At 51.8% G+C, this 22,369-nt stretch overlaps 2 protein-coding genes across 12 annotated transcripts in view; one reads left to right on the forward strand and one right to left on the reverse strand.

The window, feature by feature from the left end:
* The window catches only part of FBH1 (F-box DNA helicase 1), a 53,492-nt gene extending 53,386 nt beyond the window's left edge, over nucleotides 1-106 (reverse strand). For all 7 annotated transcript variants that reach the window (XM_074540346.1, XM_074540345.1, XM_074540347.1 and 4 more), the window contains exon 1: nucleotides 1-106. The gene's annotated coding sequence lies outside the window, so the exon portion shown is untranslated.
* Nucleotides 80-22,369, forward strand: part of ANKRD16 (ankyrin repeat domain 16) — a 25,198-nt gene continuing 2,908 nt past the window's right edge. Inside the window, exons 1-9 of one of the 5 annotated variants that reach the window (XM_074540356.1) lie at nucleotides 140-195; nucleotides 2,748-2,774; nucleotides 3,012-3,326; nucleotides 4,866-5,086; nucleotides 10,312-10,354; nucleotides 11,952-12,060; nucleotides 12,955-13,116; nucleotides 17,502-17,580; nucleotides 20,624-20,845. In XM_074540356.1, coding sequence (XP_074396457.1) covers nucleotides 2,758-2,774; nucleotides 3,012-3,326; nucleotides 4,866-5,086; nucleotides 10,312-10,354; nucleotides 11,952-12,060; nucleotides 12,955-13,116; nucleotides 17,502-17,580; nucleotides 20,624-20,845 — 1,168 coding nt within the window. In that variant the 5' untranslated portion in view covers nucleotides 140-195; nucleotides 2,748-2,757. Of the gene's footprint in view, nucleotides 196-2,747; nucleotides 2,775-2,984; nucleotides 3,327-4,865; nucleotides 5,087-10,311; nucleotides 10,355-11,951; nucleotides 12,061-12,954; nucleotides 13,117-17,501; nucleotides 17,581-20,623; nucleotides 20,846-22,369 lie in introns of those variants that run through there. The other 4 variants (XM_074540355.1, XM_074540357.1, XM_074540358.1 and 1 more) reach the window with 4 other exon arrangements.

Below are 22,369 nucleotides of genomic sequence, written 5' to 3' on the forward strand. Positions count from 1 at the left end.
CCGCTCCCGGCGCTCGCGGCCCCGCGCTCTCCCACGGCCCCGCCCCCTCCCCACTGCCCAATCAGCAGCCAGATCAGAGCACAGCACTGTCCAATGGCGCAGCACTTCCGGGATGGGCGGGGCTTATTTACCTCTGCCCTTGCGGTGACGTCAGTCCATCCGCGTATGACGTCACGAGCGCTCCGCGGCGCGCGGGTGGGTTGGAAAAACCGGGAATTTTCCCGCGGGAATTGCGCGGCTTGGGATGAGCTGGGGAGGGAATGAGGGGGGGATCCCGGACCGCGGGAGCCCCGAAGGGAACGGGAATTTCTGGTTTTCCTGAGGAAAAAAGAATTTTGTTTTTTTTTCTGAAAAAAAAAAGGAATTTTTTGTTTTTTTTCCTGAGGAAAAAGCGAATTTCCCGTTCGTCTGGGAGGGAAAAGGGAATTGCTGCTTTTCCTGGAGGAGGGGTTGGTGTCTGACTGTCCTCAGGGAAAAGGAAATTATTTGTTTTTTCGAGGGAAAAGGGAATTTCAGGTTTTCCCGAGTGAAAAAGAAAATGTATGTTTTTCCAGCTGGTTTCTGGCTTTCCTAAGAGGAACAGGAATTTTGGAGTTTTCCCAGAGGGAATGAGAATTTCTGTGTTACCAAGGGAAGAGGCTGGTTTCTAATTTTTCTGAGGGAAAATAGAAAATCCTGGTTTTCCTGAGGGAGAAACCCATTCCTGGTTTTCCATATAAAAAAGCAAAATTCTCTTTTTCCTGATGGAGTGGCTAATTCTTTTTTTTTCTCAAGGAAAAAGGAAGTTCCTGGTTTTCCTAAAGGAAGAGAGAATTTCAGGTTTTCTGGAGGAAGAGGTGGGGTCCTGGTTTTCCTGAGTAAAAAGAAATTGCCCATTTTTCCTGAGGAAAAAGGGAATTTCAGGATTTCCTAAGGGAATTATGGTTTCTGTTTTCCCTAAGGAAAAAAAGGAATTTCTTTTTGCCTAAAGAAGATGTGGCTTTCCTATTTTCCTGAGGGAAAGGCTGATTTCTGATTTTCCACAGGGAAACTGAATTTCTTCTTTTCCAGAGGTTCCTGAGCATCCCAATGGAAAAAGAAACTTGTGGGTTTCCTGATGGAAAGGGAATTTCTGTTTTACCTAAGGGAAATGTCAGATCCTGGATTTCTTAAGGAAAAGACAATCCTATTTTCTGGAGGGAGAGACCAGATCCTAACTTTCCCAAGGAAAAATAATGGAATTTTTGCTTTTACTGAGGGGTGACTGCTTCCTGAATTTCAGAGGGAGAGGAAAATTCCTGCTTTTCCTGAAGGAGAAGCCAGATCCCGGTTTTCTGAAGGGCAATTTTCAATTAACCTGAGGGAGAATGAAACTTTTTCATTATTCTGAGGGAGAAGGAAATTGCTGCTTATCCTGAGGGAGAGGCCACTTCATGGATTTCCTGAGGGAAAAATTCCCATTTTTCTGCAAGTAGCCACTGGTTTCTGCTACTTCTGAGGGAAAACCTCATTCTTGCTTATCCCAACCCTGCAGATCAACCAAGATATCCCACAAAATCCTGATTTTTTTACTTCTTTCCCCTCTGGCCCGGCTCCATGACAGAGCGGGAGAGGCCATGGCAGCTCCTGAGGCTGGTCCAGAAGAGAAACTGGGATGTGCTGGGGGATTTGTGGATTTTCTGAGGGAAAAATTCATGTTTTTCTGGCAGTAGCCACTGGTTTTTGCTAGTTCTGAGGGAAAACCCCATTCTTGCTTATCCCAACCGTGCAGACCAACCACAATATTCCCCAAAATCCCAATTTTTTGGAGTCTTTCCCCACAGGCCCAGCTCGATGTTGGAGCAGGAGAGGCTGTGGTGGCTGCTGAGGCTGGTGCAGGAGGGAAACCTGGATGTGCTGTGGGATTTGTGGATTTCCTGAAGGAAAAATTCCCATTTTTCTGGAAGTAGCCACTGGTTTCTGCTACTTCTGAGGGGAAACCTCATTCTTGCTTATCCCAACCCTGCAGACCAACCACAATATTCCCCAAAATCCTGATTTTTTGGACCCTTTCCCCACAGGCCCAGCTCGATGTTGGAGCGGAAGAGGCCGTGGCAGCTCCTGAGGCTGGTGCAGGAGGGAAATCGGGATGTGCTGTGGGATTTGTGGATTTCCTGAGGGAAAACCTCCAATTTTTCTGGAAGAAGGCACCAGGCCTTGCTTCTCCTGAGGGAAAGCCTCATTTCTGCTTATCCCAACCCTGCAGACCAACCACAATAGCCCCTCAAATCCTGATTTTTTACCTCTTTCCCCTCAGGCCCGGCTCCATGACGGAGCAGGAGAAGGCATGGCAGCTCCTGAGGCTGGTCCAGGAGGGAAACCAGGATGTGCTGTGGGATTTGTGGATTTCCTGAGGGAAAACCTCCCATTTTTCTGGCAGTAGACACCAGACTCTGTTTCTCCTGAGGGAAAATCTCACTCTTCCTTATCTCAACCCCACAAACCAACCAGGATATCCTCCAAAATCCTGATCTTTTGGCCCTTTTCTCCTCAGGCCCAACTCCATGGTGGAGCAGGAGAGGCTGTGGCAGCTGCTGAGGCTGGTCCAGGAGGGAAATCGGGATGTGCTGTGGGATTTGTGGATTTCCTGAAGGAAAAATTCCCATTTTTCTGGAAGTAGACCCCAGGCTCTACTTTTCCTGAGGGGAAACGTCATTTCTGCTTATCCCAACCCCACAAACCAACCAGGATACCCCCAAAATCCTGATTTTTTACCTCCTTCCCCTCAGGCCCGGCTCCATGACGGAGCAGGAGAGGCTGCGGTGGCTCCTGAGGCTGGTGCAGGAGGGAAATCGGGATGTGCTGTGGGATTTGTGGATTTCCTGAGGGAAAACCTCCAATTTTTCTGGAAGAAGGCACCAGGCCTTGCTTCTCCTGAGGGAAAACCTCATTCCTGCTTATCTCAACCCCACAAACCAACCAGGATATCCCCCGAAATCCCCATATTTTGGCCCTTTTCTCCTCAGGCCCAACTCCATGGTGGAGCAGGAGAGGCTGCGGCGGCTCCTGAGGCTGGTGCAGGAGGGAAAGCTGGCTCTCCTGCAGGATGAGCTGAGGCTGGATGAGGTTCCAGAGGCTCGCAGCTGGCGTTGGGGCCGTTTGGGAGATTCCCTCCTGCACCACGCTGCTCGCTTGGGGCACAGGGATGTGCTGGAATTCCTGGTGCAGGAGGTCGGGATGGACGTGGAGGTGACCAATGGGGACTACAAGAGACCCCTCCATGAGGCTGCATCCATGGGGCACCTGGAATGTGTGTCCTTCCTCCTGGAGAGAGGGGCCAGCGTGGACTGCTTGAAAAAGGCTGACTGGTAGGTGCTGGGATTTGGGATTGGGTGGGGAGGGTGGGAATGTGGCTGCTGGAGGCAGTGTTTGGGATCGTGGAATGGATGGGAAGGAGATTCAGGATCATCCTGGGACATCTGGGACACTTTCCCTTATCCCAGGCTGCTCCAGCCCCAGTGTCCAACCTTGGGCACTGCAGGGATCAGGGGCAGCCCCAGCTGCTCTGGGAATCCCTTCCCAAAATCCCAGCCCAGGCTCCCTCTCCAGGGAATTCCCTCCATTCCCAGCTCTCCCAGCCTGGCATTGGATCCATCCCCACCCCGACTCCTCTCCAGGAAGGGATTTTGGGCTCTGGGGGCTTCCCTGGCAATCTCAGCACTCCAGGAAGGGTCTCCCTTCCCTTTGCCATCCCCAACTTCCATAAAAACCCCTGGGGATGGATTCTGAGTGTCCCAAATGCCAGAATGGTTTGGGTGGGAAGGGCCCTTCAAGCCCATCCCATTCCAAGCCCACCATCCCAGGCTGCTCCAGCCTGGCCTTGGGCACTGCAGGGATCAGGGGCAGCCCCAGCTGCTCTGGCAATGCCAGCCCAGGCAGGAATTGCTCATTGCCAAGATGCCACCCATGGCTGCCCTCTGGCAGTGGGAGCCATTCCCTGGGTGCTGTCCCTGCAGGCCTTGTCTCCAGTCCCTCTGCAGCTCTCCTGGAGCCCCTGCAGGCCCTGCCCTGTGCTGGCAGCTCTGCCTGGATCCCTCCCTGCTCCAGGGAACATTCCCAGCTCTCCTGGATCCCTCCCTGCTCCAGGGGAACATTCCCAGCTCTCCCTGGATCCCTCCCTGCTCCAGGGAACATTCCCAGCTCTCCTGGATCCCTCCCTGCTCCAGGGAACATTCCCAGCTCTCCCAGCCTGGCTCCAGCCCTGCAGCAGCACCATGGATTCTTCTGGATTTGCTCCTGCAGCTCCAGGTCCTTATATTGGGATCCCAGAGCTGGACTCCATGTGGGATCACTTGAGTGGAGCAAAGGGCCAGAATTCCCTTCCTCTGCTGCCCACACTGTGGATCCAGTTGGATTTTTGGGAGAAATTCCAGCCCTATCCCTCCTTTCCCCCCGTTTCTCCCAAAAGCTGTGAATTACTGCTCCACTCTTCCCTTAGGGATGGAAAAATAAAACAAGGACTCTCCCCTGCTCCCAGATGAAAGCCTGGGAGGGTCCTTTGCAGCTGAAGTGCCACAAGTCCACAGGCAGCATTTCAGAGCTGGGAGCTGAGGCTGTGCCAGCCTGGAGCTGAGGCCAAGATTCCACGAGCCTGGATTTGTGTGGCTGTGCTTATCCACCCATGGATAAAAGCAGGGAGCTCTGTGCTTCCTAAGGCACATCCAAACCTTTGGGAAAATCTCATTTGCTTTAAAAACCCAGAAAGCTCTGAGGGACTGCATGGAAAAGGAGCTGGAATATTCCCAACCTGGAACAACAGTGCTGTAAAACCTCCTGGATCCTCAGGCAAAGCACCTGAATGAGATTTGCTGTGCCAGCTTATTTTATTTCCCTGGATCATCTTCCAGGACTCCCCTGATGATGGCTTGCACCAGGAAAAACTTGGAAGTGATCAAAACTCTGGTGGAGCACGGAGCCAACCCGTTGTTGAGGAACAAGGATGGCTGGAACTGCTTCCACATAGCCAGCAGGGAAGGGCACCCCGAGGTGCTCAGCTACCTCCTGGATGTGTCCCCAAGGTGCTGGGACACCGAGAGCACCACGGGGAGAACGCCTCTGCACACAGCAGGTACACCAGGGGTGGACCAGGGAAACCTCTGGAATCTCATCCAGCCTTAGTTCATCCTGTAGGAGAGCCAGGTTTCCCTCCTGGACCAGCTTCAGGAGCTGCCATGCCTTCTCCTGTTCTGCTATGGAGCTGGGCCTGAGGGGAAAAGGGCCAAAAAATTGGGATTTTTGGTTGGTGTGAGAGGTTGGGATAAGCAGGAATGAGGTTTTCCCTCAGGAGAAGCAGAACCTGGTGTCTACTTCCAAAAAAGTGGGAATTTTTCCCTCAGGAAATCCACAAATCCCCCAGCACATCCCGGTTTCCCTCCTGGACCAGCCTAAGGAGTCACCATGCCCTCTCCCACTCTGTCATGGAGCCAGGCCTGAGGGGAAAGAGGCCAAAAAAATCAGAATACTATGGTTGATTTTTGGGGTTGGGATAAGCAGGAATGAGGTTTTCCTTCAGGAGAAGGAGATGCTGATGTCTACTTGCAGAAAAATGGGAATTTTTCCCTCAGGAAATCCACATATCCTGCAGTACATCCAGGTTTCCCTCCTGGACCAGCCTCAGGAGTCACCATGGCTTCTCCTGTTCTGCTATGGAGCCAAGCCTGAGGGGAAAGAGGCAAAAATTCAGGATTTTAGGGAATATTGTGGTTGGTTTGCAGGGTTGGGATGAGCAGGAGTGAGGTTTTCCCTCAGGAGAAGCAGAACCAGGTGTCTACTTCCAAAAAAATGGGAATTTTTCCCTCAGGAAATCCACAACTCCCCCAGCACATCGCGGTTTCCCTTCTGGACCAGCCTCAGGAGCTGCCACAGCCTCTCCTGCTCTGTCATGGAGCTGGGCCTGAGGGGAACGGAGCCAAAAAATCAGGATATTATTGTTGATTTGGGGGGCTGGGATAAGCAGGAATGGGGTTTTCCCTCAGGAGAAGGAGAGGCTGATGTCTGCTTCTAGAAAAATGAGAATTTTTCCCTCAGGAAATCCTGCAGCACATCCAGGTTTCCCTCCTGGACCAGCCTCAGGAGCTGCCATGGCCTCTCCTGCTCTGTCATGGAGCTGGGCCTGAGGGGAAAGAGGCCAAAAAATCAGGATACTATGGTTGATTTTTGGGGTTGGGATAAGCAGCAATGAGGTTTTCCCTCAGGAGAAGCAGAACCAGGTGTATTCTTCCAAAAAAATGGGAATTTTTCCCTCAGGAAATCCACAAATCCCACAGCACATCCCAGTTTCCCTTCTGGACCAGCCTCAGGAGCTGCCATGGCCTCTCCTGCTCTGCCATGGAGCCAGGCCTGAGGGGAAAGAAGTAAAAAAAATCAGGATTTTAGGGGATATTGTGGTTGGTCTGCAGGGTTGGGATGAGCAGGAATGAGGTTTTCCCTCAGGAGAAGCAGAAACTGGTGTCTACTACCAGAAAAATGGGAATTTTTCCCTCAGGAAATGCACAAATGGGCCTCCTGGAATTCTTGGGGTCCTTGGATCGAGTCCATCTCTCCCTGGCACAGATGGATCCAAGCTCCCTTGGAACAGGGATGGGATTTTCCTTCCTGGTGTGAGAAGCTCCCCAGCTCCGAGCACATCCTGGCATTTTTGGAAATTTTTGGAAATTTCCAAAACCAGCAAAGCTGCTGGGAGGAACTTTTTGGGATCTGCCTGGGGATGGATTTCTTTAGCACAGCCTCAAGCTGGGCCTGGGGAGGTTCAGCTGGGATATTGGGAAAATTCCTTCCTGGAATTTGAATTTGTAAGCATTGGGATGAGCTGCTCTGGGCAAAGGTGGAGTCCCCATTCCTGGAGGGATTTAAAATCTGGGGCAGTGGTGGGAATAGTTGGGCTCAAGCACTTTTCAAACCAAAACAACTCCATTATTCCAATCATAAACTCCAAATTTTGGAGTCTCTTTGCCCTCATGCCATGGTGAGAATTTCAGGGGTCCTTTCTGTGGAGGAGAGGGACAATCCCTGCTGGGAATACACAGGAGCTGTTGTTGGAGCCCACCATGTCCACAATTCCCTTTTCCTTGCTTTTAAGGGATATTTCAAGGCAATGAGCAGGTTTAGGAATGCCAGGCATCCCCAGGATTGTTGGGAAGCCCAGGAGGGCTCAGAGCACATCCATGGTGGGAATCAGGCTGTGTATTCCAGGTCTCAGCAGCAGAGATGAGCCCTGCCTGCCCAAACTCCTTTCCCACAGAATTTAATTGGGATTGACTCCCTGGAAAATCCCTGCTGTGCTGTCACTCCCGTGCCTTTTCCAGCCCATCCTCTGTCACTCCTGGCTCATCAGCAGTGACAATTCCAGCCCCTGGGCACCACTGAGTCCTTGTGCTTGACCTGGGAATGCAAAACCAGGGAATGGCTTGGTGCTGGGACCACAGCAGCTTGCCTGAAGTGGCTGATCCCGATTTTTTTTAATGTTCTCCCATCCCTGCCCAGTTCTGGGAGTTGTTTCCATGGGGGCTGGCAGCTCCTCTGCCTGTTGCAGACATTTTTTCATAGAAATCTTTTCTTTTACATTTGTCCATCTTCTGGGAAGCAGAGCCCCAGAAGAAGAATGTAAACAATTGTTATCAGCTGCTGTGAAATGTAGTAAGTGTCTCTGTGATTAGCTCATTTTCTATGTGTACTATTAAGAGCCAATCACAGGAGCAGCTCAAAGACAAATTCTTTGGATACAGAATTTTGTTATTTATTCTTTTGATTCTGTTCTTAGCTGAGCAGCTCTCTGCAACTTCTCTTCTTATTCTTTTTAGTATAGTTATAATGTATTATATATCATATATCAATAAATCAAGCCTTCTAATCAGAGAACAAGATTCTCATCCTTCTCTCACCACAGTGACCGTCTAAAGTCACTGTAATATCTGCCCCTGCAGGAGATGTTGGGTTGGGATCTGGGACAGGGTCAGGAGCAGGGTGAGCTCTGGGATTTGGGGTTGTCCTGTGGGGAAATGGGGAATTCTGACCTGGAGGCAAAGTGATTTCCCTGCTTTAGGACAGCTGCATTCCACATCCTCTAATTACCTCCTCCCAGCTTTCTTCCCTCGGGATACAAGAAGCAACAAAGCTGAAGGAATCAACCCTTATTCACATAAAAAATAATTGCAGGAGGGAGAAACGACCCTTCAGGAAGGCAGCTGGCCTGGTCACGGGTTCATGTGCTCCAAGCCACAGCCCTGGGATGGAAATCCATGGAAACCCCTGGAACAGGCACTTGGTCCTGACGTGATTTCCCCCAGCAGCTCCAACACCATCCCTCAGTCCTGCTCCTGCCTTGGGAACTGGGATCCAGCACCTGGATTCTGCTTCCTACAGGTGTCTCCACCTGGGTTTCCTGTGGCAAAGCCACCACTCCAAATTTGGGTGGATTTCTGGGATTTCCTGATCCAGCCAGGCCCTGGGGCAGCAGCTGGAGTGGGAGTGACTGGGAATGGGGAAGTGTGGGATCTCAGCACCTCAGCACTGAGGTGTCACCGAGAGCACCCTTGGGGGGCTCGGGAGTCCTGGAATGTTCCAGAAGTGTCTGGTGGCTGCACTTTGACCCTACACAGGAGACGACACCTGTATGAGGACAGGAGGGTTTCACCAGGGTGAATGGTGAAGGGATTGGTTAATTAGAGAGTGAGACACAGGGTTTAGGATTTCTGTACAGGGGGGTTTAGAGAAGTAAGATGGAGGAATTGGGGTGTGTCCTGTCCTTCTTCTTCTTCTTCTTCTTCTTCTCCTCCATCTTCTGTGGTGATGGTGGCACTTTGGGATTGGTCATTACTAAAAGTGCACCGGGCAATAAGAATAAATGGTATTGGGGAAAAATGATAAATATTGTACACGTAACAATGGGTATAAAGATAGGTGACTGTCTGGAGGGCAGGGAGTGTGCTCATGGCTGGCTGCTGAGCAGAGCTCTGTCGGGCCCAGAGAAAATCTTTTAGATAAACAATTAATAAACACCGAGACCGAGAAAAGAACTGAAGCCTCTTCTCGTCCTTTGATACGCGGGCTGCCCCAAGGCCACCCCGGGCCTTTCCAGGCCATCCAAACAGCCCAAAACCGGACAGGGAAGGGCTGGAATTAGGGAATTAGGGAATTAGGATTTAACCCCCCAGTGCCCTCAGTGCAATTTGATCCCAAACTGCTGCTCCCTGGTATCCCCACACTTATCCCAAGGGATATTCCCAGTTCCTGAGGCAGGAGCAGCACTGAGAGATGGTGTTGGAGCTGCTGGGGGAAATCACGTCAGGACCAAGTGCTTGTTCCAGGGGTTTCCATGGATTTCCATCCCAGGGCTGTGGCTTGGAGCACATGAACCCGTGACCAGGCCAGCTGCCTTCCTGAAGGGTCGTTTTCTCCCTCCTGCAATTATTTTTTCTATGAATAAGGGTTGATTCCTTCAGCTTTGTTGCTTCTTGTATCCCGAGGGAAGAAAGCTGGGAGGAGGTAATTAGAGGATGTGGAATGCAGCTGTCCTGAGCCTCTGTTCCTGATATAAAAGATGGAATTGTGAGGGGTTTTTCTTCCCATGACTTGGATTTTCCATCAGCTTGGGTGAAGAACAGGCAGGGAGCAGAGAGCCAAAATCTGGGAATCCCTCACTGGGATTCCAGCTGAAAGCACACATTTCCCAGGAGCCCTTTTCCCATCAGCTGATGGAGCAGTTTGATATTATTTTTTCTCTTGAATGTGTTCCATTTGTTTTGCAAAATGACCTGCAGGAAAAAAAAAACAAAAAACCAAAAAGCAGCTGGATCAAAGCTGTGTGAAGTGAAATGTTTAAAAAAAAATCAAGAAAAAACTGGAATATTTCAGTGCCTCGGGTTCAAATCCTCCCCCTCTGTGGTTGTTTTTCCCTCTGAGATGGGTGAGGATGATGAGGTGGGAGGAGGGCTGGGAGTGTTAGCCAGCATTTCCCCAGCTCTGTGTTCCTTGTGCTTCTCCCTGATCCTAGTTAGGAAAAGAACAAATCATTGGGAGAAACCCTCTTTGTTCCAGCTGATCCTGAGGCAGATGGAGCCAGGCATTGCCCATTCCATCCCCTTCCCTGCTTCACCTCACATTCCCAACGGAATCAGAGGAAGGGAAACCTTTTTTTCTTTAATCCACCAAAAAACTGACGGGAATAAACCCCCTTGGAGCCCCTTCCCTCATCCCAAAAGGATCAGCAACCCGAGCATGCCTGGCTGTGGGAACACAATGCCACAAACCCACCACCAACCCATGTTTTCCTGATTTTTTCCCCTCTTTTCCCAGCAATGCACGGCTGTTCCCAGGTCGTGGAGCTGCTCCTGGAACGGTAAGCAGGCTCCTTCCAGCTTTTCCAGCTTTTCCTGCCCCAGCTGCCATTTCCCTGGCAGGATCTGCACACAAAGGGTGCTTGTGCTGTTCCACTGCCCTGCTCTCCATCCCGAGGCTGCCTCCTCCTGCTCCAGGTTTTTCCCAGCTGGGAAAGGGACAAGGATTCCCTGGGCATGGGCTCCCTCTTGCTTGTGACACAAATCCCAGTTATGTAACTCAGCCCTGGCTTTGTTTTCCCTGCTGATTCATTCCCAGTGTGACAACAAGCAGGGCAGCTTCTCTAGGCTGGGCTTATCCTTGTTTTCCTGGGGAATTGCTGGGAAATGGCTTTGAAGCAGCTCTGTTCCCTTTCTCTGTTCGCCCTTCCCAGAGCTGGAGCAGCTTTTCCTGGGAATCACAGCTCATCCCAGCCTGTCCATGCTTGGCTCTGCATGAACAGCTCTGTGATCTTTAATTCAGTTTTCTCTCATTTCACTGCAGTTCAACCTCAATGAGATTGTATTTTGTACATCATTCCATGGAGATCTGGTTATTCCCTGCTTCCAGTGCACTCATGGAAACCCTCTGGTCAGGAAAAAGGGAATTATAAATGATGTGTAGATCCCAAATGAGCTGAACCAGATCTCTGATCCCAAAAAAACCCCACAAATCATTCCCCAGACCCTAAAACACCAGGAAAAATAGTCTGTGGATGAGCTTTAAAAATTCCATTTTCCATGCCAGCTGCTGGGAGTCTCCTTCCATGAGGGTTTTGGAGCTGCCCACAGCTCTGGGCTGGTTTTGTCTCCTGTCCCTTGCAGGTGCCAGTGCAAAGGTGACAGCAGGGACAGCTCTGTGATCTAAGCCAGGCTTTAATTCAGTTTTCTCTCATTTCACTGGAGTTCACCCTGAATGACATTGGTGCGCTCTCATTTTGTACATCATTCCATGAATATCTGGTTATTCACTGCTTCCAGTGCACTCCTGGTCCATTCTGGGAACCCTCTGGTCAGGAAAAAGGGAATTATAAACGATCTGTAGATCCCAAATGAACTGAACCACATCTCTGATCCCAAAAAAACCCCACAAATCATTCCCCAGACCCTAAAACACCAGGAAAAATAGTCTGTGGATGAGCTTTAAAAATTCCATTTTCCATCCCAGCTGCTGGGAGTCTCCTTCCATGAGGGTTTTGGAGCTGCCCACAGCTCTGGGCTGGTTTTCTCTCCTGTCCCTTGCAGGTGCCAGTACAAAGGTGACAGCAGGGACAGCTCTGTGGTCTTTAATTCAGTTTCCTCTCATCTCACTGCAGTTCAACCTGAATGAGATTGTATTTGGTACATCATTCCATGAAGATCTGGTTATTCCCTGCTTCCAGTGCACTCATGGAAACCCTCTGGTCAGGAAAAAGGGAATTATGAATGATCTGTAGATCCCAAATGAGCTGAATCACATCTCTGATCCCAAAAAAACCCCACAAATCATTCCCCAGGAAAAATAGTCTGTGGATGAGCTTTAAAAATTCCATTTTCCATCCCAGCTGCTGGGAGTCTCCTTCCATGAGGGTTTTGGAGCTGCCCACAGCTCTGGGCTGGTTTTGTCTCCTGTCCCTGCAGGTGCCAGTACAAAGGTGACAGCAGGGACAGCTGTGGGGTCACTCCCTTCATGGACGCTCTCCAGAACGGGCACGTTGGCATCGCCCGGCTGCTGCTGCAGAGACACCAGGTGGGTGCCAGAGCCCCTCAGTGCCTCCTGCAGGAGCTGAGCGGGGCTGCCAGGCCAGGTGGGCCACGCCTTCATCCTGCCTGGAGCACAAATAAACAAATTTCCAATTTGTAAAGAGAGAAATTGTGTAAAAAGGCAAATTCCTCCCCCCTGGAGATGGGAAGGGTTTGGCTGAGTGAGGCTGTCAGGAATCAGCTCCTGGGACAGGAATCATGGAAGGGTTTGGGTTATAAGGGTCTTAAAAATCATCTCATTCCACCCCTGCCACAGGCAGGGACACCTTCCATTATCCAGGGTGGCTTCAACCCAGCCTTGGGCACCTCCAGGGGCAGCCCCAGTGTTTGTGGTGAACGTGTGCCCAGAGCTGGTGCAGTGGGATGGTGACAGGAGGCACTGGCAGGAGGGCACAGGACATTCCCAGCACTCCAAAAGCAGCTCTTGGAATGCCAGGCTTGGCATGGAGGCTCCAGTGGCCGTGGATAATGTGAAATAATGTGGAATTGTCCATCCATGAGTTACCCAGAGCTCCTCCCGGCAGCTCCTGCTCCTGTGCTGGCTCCCAAAAATCCCTGATTTCCTCCAGGGAATGCCATTAGAGCCAGCTGTGCACAGCAGGAACCAGACCACTGCAATCAATCATTTATTGATTATTGATTGATTGATTGCTGGATGATCCCAGCTGGTTGGGGCCCCCCCATGGCTGATTCTCCCAGAGGTGTTGGCCAGATCCAGGATTTCCTAAGGGAAAGGAAATGCTGTTTTCTGGACAGGGAAGTTTGTTGTGGTTTTAACCCCACATTTCAAGCACTGAGGGTGGGAGAGGTGGGAAAAAAGTGCTGATCTCACTTGGGATGAGTGCTCTGTGTGTGATTTCCGTGCTGTTCCCTCCTGCAGGCCTGTCCCACAGCTGTGGATGCCCTGGGAGCCCAGGCCCTGCACAGGGCAGCTGTCACAGCCCAGGATGGCTCCATCCGCTTCCTGGTGGCCGAGCTGGGCCTGGATGTCAACGGCAGAGCGACGTGGCTGCAGCTGCCAGCCCTGCACTACGCAGCCAAGGTCTGGGCCTGCTCCCATCCCCTGGACAGCCTGGGCCGGGCACTGAACCAGCTGGGTCAGGGGTTGGCCACCATGGGGGGATTGCCTTCCTGGCTCATCCTCTGCCACTGTCCCTGTGCTCCTGAGCAGTGCCATCCCTGTCCCATTCCTGATCTGTCCCATTCCTGACCTGTCCCATTCCCTGTCCCATTCCCTGTCCCATTCCTGACCTGTCCCATTCCTGGCCAGTCCCATTCCTGACCTGTCCCATTCCCTGTCCCATTCCCTGTCCCATTCCCGGCCAGTCCCATTCCCTGTCCCATTCCCTGTTCCATTCCTGACCTGTCCCATTCCTGACCAGTCCCATTCCCTGTCCCATTCCCAGTCCTATTCCTGATCTGTCTCACTCCCTGTCCCATTCCTGATCTGTCCCATTCCCTGTCCCATTCCCGGCCAGTCCCATTTCCTGACCTGTCCCATTCCCTGCCCCATTCCCTGTCCCATTCCTGACCTGTCCCATTCCTGACCTGTCCCATTCCTGACCTGTCCCATTCCCTGCCCCATTCCCAGTCCCATTCCCTGTCCCATTCCCTGTCCCATTCCTGGCCAGTCCTATTCCCTGTCCCATTCCCTGGCCAGTCCCATTCCCTGTCCCATTCCTGACCTGTCCCATTCCCTGCCCCATTCCCTGCCCCATTCCCTGTCCCATTCCCTGACCTGTCCCATTCCCTGTCCCATTCCTGACCTGTCCCATTCCCTGCCCCATTCCCTGTCCCATTCCTGGCCAGTCCCATTCCCTGTCCCACTCCCTGTCCCACTCCCTGTCCCACTCCCTGTCCCATTCCCTGTCCCATTCCTGCCCAGTCCCATTCCTGCCCAGTCCCATTCCTGCCCAGTCCCATTCCCTGACCTGTCCCATTCCTGCCCCATTCCCTGTCCCATTCCTGACCTGTCCCATTCCTGGCCAGTCCCATTCCCTGTCCCATTCCCAGTCCCATCCCTGGCCAATCCCATTCCCAGTCCCATTCCTGACCTGTCCCATTCCCTGTTTTCTGGGCATCAGAAGAAACGTGGGCAGCAGGGTGAGGGTGGGATTCTCCTCTTCTGCTCTGGCAAGATCCCACCAGATCCCAGCCCTGGGGGCACAGCAGGGGGACCTGGAGCTGCAGGGGAGAGTCCAGAGGAATCCATGGAGCCGGGCTGGGAGAGCTGGGAATGTTCCCTGGAGCAGGGAGGGATCCAGGAGAGCTGGGAATGTTCCCTGGAGCAGGGAGGGATCCAGGGAGAGCTGGGAATGTTCCCTGGAGCAGGGAGGGATCTGAGAGAGCTGGGAATGTTCCCTGGAGCAGGGAGGGATCCAGGGAGAGCTGGGAATGTTCCCTGGAGCAGGGAGGGATCCAGGGAGAGCTGGGAATGTTCCCTGGAGCAGGGAGGGATCCAGGCAGAGCTGCCAGCACAGGGCAGGGCCTGCAGGGGCTCCAGGAGAGCTGCAGAGGGACTGGGGACAAGGCCTGCAGGGACAGCACCCAGGGAATGGCTCCCACTGCCAGAGGGCAGCCATGGGTGGCATCTTGGCAATGAGCAATTCCTGCCTGGGCTGGCATTGCCAGAGCAGCTGGGGCTGCCCCTGATCCCTGCAGTGCCCAAGGCCAGGCTGGAGCAGCCTGGGATGGTGGGCTTGGAATGGGATGGGCTTGAAGGGCCCTTCCCACCCAAACCATTCTGGCATTTGGGACACTCAGAATCCATCCCCAGGGGTTTTTATGGAAGTTGGGGATGGCAAAGGGAAGGGAGACCCTTCCTGGAGTGCTGAGATTGCCAGTGAAGCCCCCAGAGCCCAAAATCCCTTCCTGGAGAGGAGTCGGGGTGGGGATGGATCCAATGCCAGGCTGGGAGAGCTGGGAATGGAGGGAATTCCCTGGAGAGGGAGCCTGGGCTGGGATTTTGGGAAGGGATTCCCAGAGCAGCTGGGGCTGCCCCTGATCCCTGCAGTGCCCAACGTTGGACACTGGGGCTGGGGCACACAGGGACAGGGGGAGCTGGCCCTGCCATGGCTGGGGTGGCACTGGGGGGGCTCTGGGGTCCTTCCCACCCCAGGAATTCCATGTTTGTGTCCAGCTGCCTGCAGAGGAGGGACAGGAGATGTCCAGAAGTGGCAAAGGAGAGCTGGGAAGGTGGGGGGAGCTCTCAGAATTTTATCAGTGTCCTTCACACCAGAGTTGTTTTGAATTCCAGAACCACTGGAGCTTTCTCCTGCTCCCAGCCCATGTGGGGAGCGGATCTGCGGGTCCTGCAGCTTTTCCTGGGAATGCAGAGCAGATCCCAAAACTTCCCTGCTGACCAGGATCCAGGTGGCAGCACGGAAATGTTCCTGCTCAAACCCAGGATTTTGGATTCTAGTGGGAATTAAACTTCATCCAAGTGCTCTGTCTGCTCCTACAGAAACATCTGGGAATGCAGAGCAGATCCCAAAACTTCCCTGCTGGGATCCCTTGGCAGCATGGGAATGTCCATGCTCAAACCCAGGGATGTTAAACCCAGGATTTTGGCTTTTAGTGGGAATTGAACCTCATGCCAGTGCCCTGCCCCTACAAACCGATCCGTGCCACTCCCTGGGCATGCTGGCACCATCCAGGCTGGCACAAAGGAGCCTTTCTCCCATCCTCCTGCTCCCAGCAGCCACGTTCAAAGCCCCTGTGGTTGCCAAGGGTACGTGGAACAGCAGGGCTCTGGGGGGAATACAATGTGCCTTGGAGGAAATCCCAGCTCCTGGGATTTGGGAATGACTGGATGGGATTCTCTCCCTTCCCTCCTCAGGCTTGGTGTCACTTTGTATTTACAGCAGCACTCATTTGCCTGGTGGGTTGTGGTTTTATCTCCCTCTTTTCTTATTCTTTTGCGTTTATAAACACATGAAAATCAAATTATTTTTTCAATTCAATTTGCTGCCAGGGCTGTGGCAGCAGCAGCAGTTCCTGGCTCCGTGTCTCTGCCATGGAATTGGGTTTGCAGGGAAATGGGAGCCTTGGGATCAGGGAAGATGCTGTGGAATCCTGTGGGAATAGGGAAAAAAGAGAGGAGGGGAAAAAAATGAGAGCTTTCCATTCCCAGGCTGCAGGACAAAGACTAATTCATGGCATTGAGGATGTAATTCCAAAATCAGGCTTGTTATTTAGGGAAAAAGGATTTATTTCTGGAGAAGCCTGTGCAGGGTGGAAGGAAGGGGGGGCTGTGCTGGGTTTTTCCCTGTGGAATTTGAAATTGGCTCCTGGCAGAGGAAGGAGGGAGGGAGGACACAGTGGATTGGGGCTGGGTCTTTTCCCAGGGGATCCCAAATCCTGGAGGGATCCTTTGGGGAATGCCAGTGCCTGAGATGAGCAACAGCCCAGATCAGCAACAGCTTCTGCTCCTGGAGCTGGAATAACCTTGGGAACATCAACTCCAGATCCCCTGGGAACGGAGGGATTTGAAACTCAACCTTGGAGAGACCTCAGAGCCCCAGCCAGGGCCTAAAGGGCTCCAGGAGAGAGACCTGGGATAAGGGATGGACACAGGAATGGCTTCCACTGCCAGAGGGCAGCCATGGGTGGCATCTTGGCAATGAGCAATTCCTGCCTGGGCTGGCATTGCCAGAGCAGCTGGGGCTGCCCCTGATCCCTGCAGTGCCCAAGGCCAGGCTGGAGCAGCCTGGGATGGTGGGCTTGGAATGGGATGGGCTTGAAGGGCCCTTCCCACCCAAACCATTCTGGCATTTGGGACACTCAGAATCCATCCCCAGGGGTTTTTATGGAAGTTGGGGATGGCAAAGGGAAGGGAGACCCTTCCTGGAGTGCTGAGATTGCCAGTGAAGCCCCCAGAGCCCAAAATCCCTTCCTGGAGAGGAGTCGGGGTGGGGATGGATCCAATGCCAGGCTGGGAGAGCTGGGAATGGAGGGAATTCCCTGGAGAGGGAGCCTGGGGTGGGATTTTGGGAAGGGATTCCCAGAGCAGCTGGGGCTGCCCCTGATCCCTGCAGTGCCCAACGTTGGACACTGGGGCTGGAGCACACAGGGACAGGGAAGGTGTCCCTGCCTATTGGGATTCGATGATCTTTAAGGATTTTTTCCAACCCAAACCACGCTGGGATTTTAGGGAGGTACCTCATGGCACCTTTCTGGCTGCTTCCCATGGGATAACAATTCCCATGGGATGACAGGAGTCCCATGGGATAACAATTCCCATGGGATGACAGGAGTCCCATGGGATGACCATTCCTGCCCCATGGATCTGATCTGAAGGAGCTGAGCCTGATTCCCACCTGCTCCCAGATCCTCTGGAGCTCCTGCTCAGGCCAGGGCAGATCTGTGCAGCCCCAGGCTGGGGATGGATCCCAGCCCGGAGCTGATCCCAAATTCCTCATTCTGCAGGAAGGACATGGCCACACCATCCAGACCCTGCTGTCCCTGGGCGCTGATCTCCAGGCCAAGGATGGGAAGGGCCGTTCTGGTGAGAATTCCAAGCTGCTTTTCCCGGCTTTGTGTGACACCGAGAGCTTCCTCAAGCACACCCCAAGCTCAGCATGCAGGGAGATGCCAAACCCATGGATCCCTTTGCTCTGGGGGCAGTGTGAGGCATCATCCCAGGGGGTTTTTGGGCATTTTGCATTCCCTGGCTTTCAATTTGTATTTTTCATTCCCTGGCTTTCAATTTTCTGGAATTTCTGCTGGGGCTTTTCCCTTGGGGGAAGAGCAGAGATGTAAATTGGGAATTTCTCGCTTATTTTTCTGAGGAGTTCTCCAATGCTGCCTCTCCCCCATCCAATTGGGCTGGAATGATCCTGTTGGAAGCAGGTTGGATGGACAAACACAGGGACTGAGCTCTCCAGCCTCAATTCCTCAGCAAACAGCCTGGAAATGGCTGATGAGCAAAGAACACCAGAGGGCTGGCACGGAAATGGAGTTGCTATAGCGATGCCGGAGAGTCGGCATTCCCAGCGGGAGAGGCTCAGGCAGCTCTTGCATCAGCATCTCCCCAAAAAAAAGAAATTAAAAATTCAAATTAAAAAAAGATAAATGTGGTTCAGCCATTGCTCAAATTGTCAAATTCCCCAGCCCTGGGTTTGGTTAAAGCCGTGTTTCAGCAGTGCCACCTCTCCCTCCGCCCCCTCAGTGACTGAATCCCAGCTCTGCTGAGCTCATCCAACCCTGGCATGTTTTTTTTCCTGTGGCTCCTCCTTGGCTGGGTTTGGGTCACTGCGTCCTTGGGAAGCTTCTCATCCACGTCAGGATTACCCAGAGGGATCAGGATGCCTCCTTAGGATCACATGGAAGGAGGATTTTTAACAGGGAGGGTGGGCAGGGGCTGGGCTGGCATTGCCAGAGCAGCTGGGGCTGCCCCTGGAATGCCCAAGGCCAGGATGGACTCTGGGGCTGGAGCAGCCTGGGATGGTGGGAGGTGTCCCTGCCGTGGCAGGAGGGTGGGACTGGATGATCCCAAACTCAATCCTGTGATTCTATTCCAACCCTAAAACCATCCAGGTGGAACTGGATGATCTTTAAAATCAGACTCAATAATCCCAAATTTAATCCTGCAATTCCATCCAAACCCAAAACCATCCAGGTGGAACTGGGTGATCCCAAACTCAATCCTGCAATTCCATCCCAACCCGAAACCATCCAGGTAGAACTGGATGATCTTTAAAATCAGACTCAATAATCCCAAATTTAATCCTGCAATTGCATCCCGACCCAAAAATCATCCAGGTAGAACTGGGTGATCCCAAACTCAATCCTGTGATTCTATTCCAACCCTAAAACCATCCAGGTGGAACTGGATGATCTTTAACTGGATGATCCCAAACTTAATCTGCAATTCCATCCAAACCCAAAACCATCCATGTGGAACTGGATATCTTTAAGATAAGACTCAATAACCCCAAACTCAATCCTGTGATTCTCTCCCAACCCAAAACCACCCAGGTGGAACTGGATGATCCCAAACTCAATCCTGTGATTCTATTCCAACCCTAAAACCACCCAGGTGGAACTGGATGATCCCAAACTGAATCCTGCAATTCCATCCCAACCTCAAAACCATCCAGGTGGAACTGGGTGATCCCAAACTGAATCCTGCAATTCCATCACAACCCAAAACCATCCAGGTGGAACTGGATGATCTTTAACTGGATGATCCCAAACTGAATCCTGTGATTCCATCCCAACCCAAAAACCATCCAGGTGGAACTGGATATCTTTAAGATAAGACTCAGTAACCCCAAACTCAATCCTGCAATTCCATCCCAACCCCAAAAACTATCCAGGTGGAACTGGATGATCCCAAACTGAATCCTGCAATTCCATCCCAACCCAAAACCATCCAGGTGGAACTGGATGATCCCAAACTTAATCCTGTGATTCTATTCGAACACTAAAACCATCCGGGAGGAACTGGATGATCTTTAACTGGATGATCCCAAACTTAATCTGCAATTCCATCCAAACCCAAAACCATCCATGTGGAACTGGATATCTTTAAGATAAGACTCAATAACCCCAAATTTAATCCTGCAATTCTATCCCAACCCCAAAACCATCGAGGTGGAACTGGATATCTTTAACATCAGACTCAATAACCCCAAACTTAATCCTGTGATTCTATCCCAACCCAAAAACCACCCAGGTGGAACTGGATGATCTTTAACTGGATGATCCCAAACTTAATCTGCAATTCCATCCCAACCCCAAAACCATCCATGTGGAACTGGATGATCACAAACTTAATCCTGTGATTCTATTCGAACCCTAAAACCCTCCAGGAGGAACTGGATGATCCCAAACTCAATCCTGCAATTCCATCCCGACCCAAAAACCATCCAGGTGGAACTGGATGATCTTTAACTGGATGATCCCAAACTGAATCCTGCAATTCCATCCCAACCCCAAAACCATCCAGGTGGAACTGGATGATCTGTAATTGGATGATCCCAAACTCAATCCTGCGATTCCATCCCAACCCCAAAAACCATCCAGGTGGAACTGGATGATCTTTAACTGGATGATCCCAAACTCAATCTTGCGATTCCATCCCAACCTAAAACCATCGAGGTGGAACTGGATATCTTTAAGATAAGACTCAATAACCCCAAATTTAATCCTGAAATTCCATCCCAAACCCAAAAACCATCCAGGTGGAACTGGATGATGTTTAATTGGACGATCCCAAACTCAATCCTGCGATTCCATCCCAACCCCAAAACCATCCAGGTGGAACTGGATGATCTTTAACTGGATGATCCCAAACTCAATCCTGCAATTCCATCCCAACCCCAAAACCATCCATGTGGAACTGGATGATCCCAAACTCAATCCTGTGATTCTATCCCAACCCAAACCATCCAAGTGTAACTGGATGATCTTTAAATGCACGATCCCAAACTCAATCCTGCGATTCTCTCCCAACCCAAAACCCCAAACCCCTCCATAACCCCACAGTGCCGACCCCCACGTTTCCCCCTGCCCCTGTTTCTCCCCCTGGGGATGATTTCCTGCAGAGCAGGATGGGGCAGGCCCACGAGGTGACACTGTGTCCCCAGCCCTGCACGCGGCCAGCACCGGGCAGCGCGCGGGGGCCGTGGGGGCTCTGCTGCGGGCCGGCCTCCGGGACACTCCTGATGCCACGGGAACGCTGGCCCAGCAGCTGGCCAGGAGCCCTGATGTCATCCAGCTCTTCCAGGCGACACCTGAAGAGGAGGAACCTGCTCCTTTTCCACACGGTACAGTGCTTATTCCTTGTCACAGGGGTTCCGTGCTGGTATCTCCTGTCACAAAGGTGTCACATCTCCTTGGTGTTTCTCGTGGGCAGCTCCTCACAGCTCTGGCTCTTTCTCCTTCACAAAGCACCCAACTGACTCAAATTCCCTTCTCAACACCACCCCACTCTTTTATAGCATCTTCTGACTAGACACAGCTGTGGGCTGTTCCTAACCTCTGATAACGGGCCCAGCTGCAGCATTTTGGGGTGAGATCCACTCCTCCTTGGTGTTCCTCGTGGGCAGCTCCTCACAGCACTGGCTCTTTCTCCTTCACAAGGCACCCAACAAACTCCAGCTCTCTCCTCACCCAGCCACCCCACTCTGTTATAGCATTTTCTCATTGGTCACAGCTGTGGGCTGTTCCTAACCTTTGATAACGGGCCCAGCTGCAGCACTTCAGGGGTGAGATTCACTCCTTGGTGTTCCTCATGGGCAGCTCCTCAGAGCTCTGACTCCTTCACAAAGCACCCAACTGACTCAAATTCCCTTCTCAACACCACCCCACTCTGTTATAGCATCTTCTCATTGGACACAGCTGTGAGCTGTTCCTAACCTTTGATAACTGGCCCAGCTGCAGCTCCTTAAGGGTGAGATCCACTCCTTCTTGGTGTTTCTCATGGGCAGCTCCTCAGAGCTCTGACTCCTTCATACCCAACTGACTCAAATTCCCTTCTCAACACCACCCCACTCTGTTATAGCATCTTCTCATTGGTCACAGCTGTGGCCTGTGCCTAACCTCTGATAACTGCCCCAGCTGCAACTCCTTAGGGCTGAGATTACTTTCTACACCATCTTTATTTTCTTATGTTCTATCCCCCTACAATTCCTCACCAGATTTAGGGAAACAGCTGGTTAAAATCCCCAAATTGATCCCCAAAGTGAGGAGTCTCTTTAAAGTGAGGATCCCCCAAATAGGGGACTTGCCCCCAAAAAGAGAACTCCCTTCAATTGTATCCCCACTAATGAGAGGACCCCCAAAACCAAGAAACCCTCAAATAAAGGATCCTCCCCTAAATTGAGGAAAAACCCTCAAATTGAGGAAAAACCCCCAAATTGAGGGAACCTCCCCCAAATTGAGGACTCCCTAAATGGAGAATTCTCACCCAGACTGAAAACTCCCCCAAATTGATAAATACCCTAAACAGAGGAGCCCCTTAGATTAAGGAGCCCCCCAAAACTGAGGATCCCCCCAAATTTAGGTCTGTCCCCAAATAAAGAACCCCCTTAAATTGTATCCCCCACTAATGAGAGGACCCCCAAAAATAAGAAACCCTCAAATGAAGGATCCTCCCCTAAATTGAGGAAAAAAAACCCCAAAGTGAGGAAAAACCCCCAAATTGAGGAAACCTCCCCCAAATTGAGGAAAAACCCCCAAATTGAGGAAACCTCCCCCAAACTGAGGACCCCCTAAATGGAGAATTCTCACCCAGACTGAAAACTCCCCCAAACTGATGAATACCCTAAATAAAGGAACCCCTTAGATTA

The sequence above is a fragment of the Zonotrichia albicollis genome, chromosome 4 (assembly GCF_047830755.1).
Source record: "Zonotrichia albicollis isolate bZonAlb1 chromosome 4, bZonAlb1.hap1, whole genome shotgun sequence".
NCBI classification, from domain to species: Eukaryota; Metazoa; Chordata; class Aves; order Passeriformes; family Passerellidae; genus Zonotrichia; species Zonotrichia albicollis.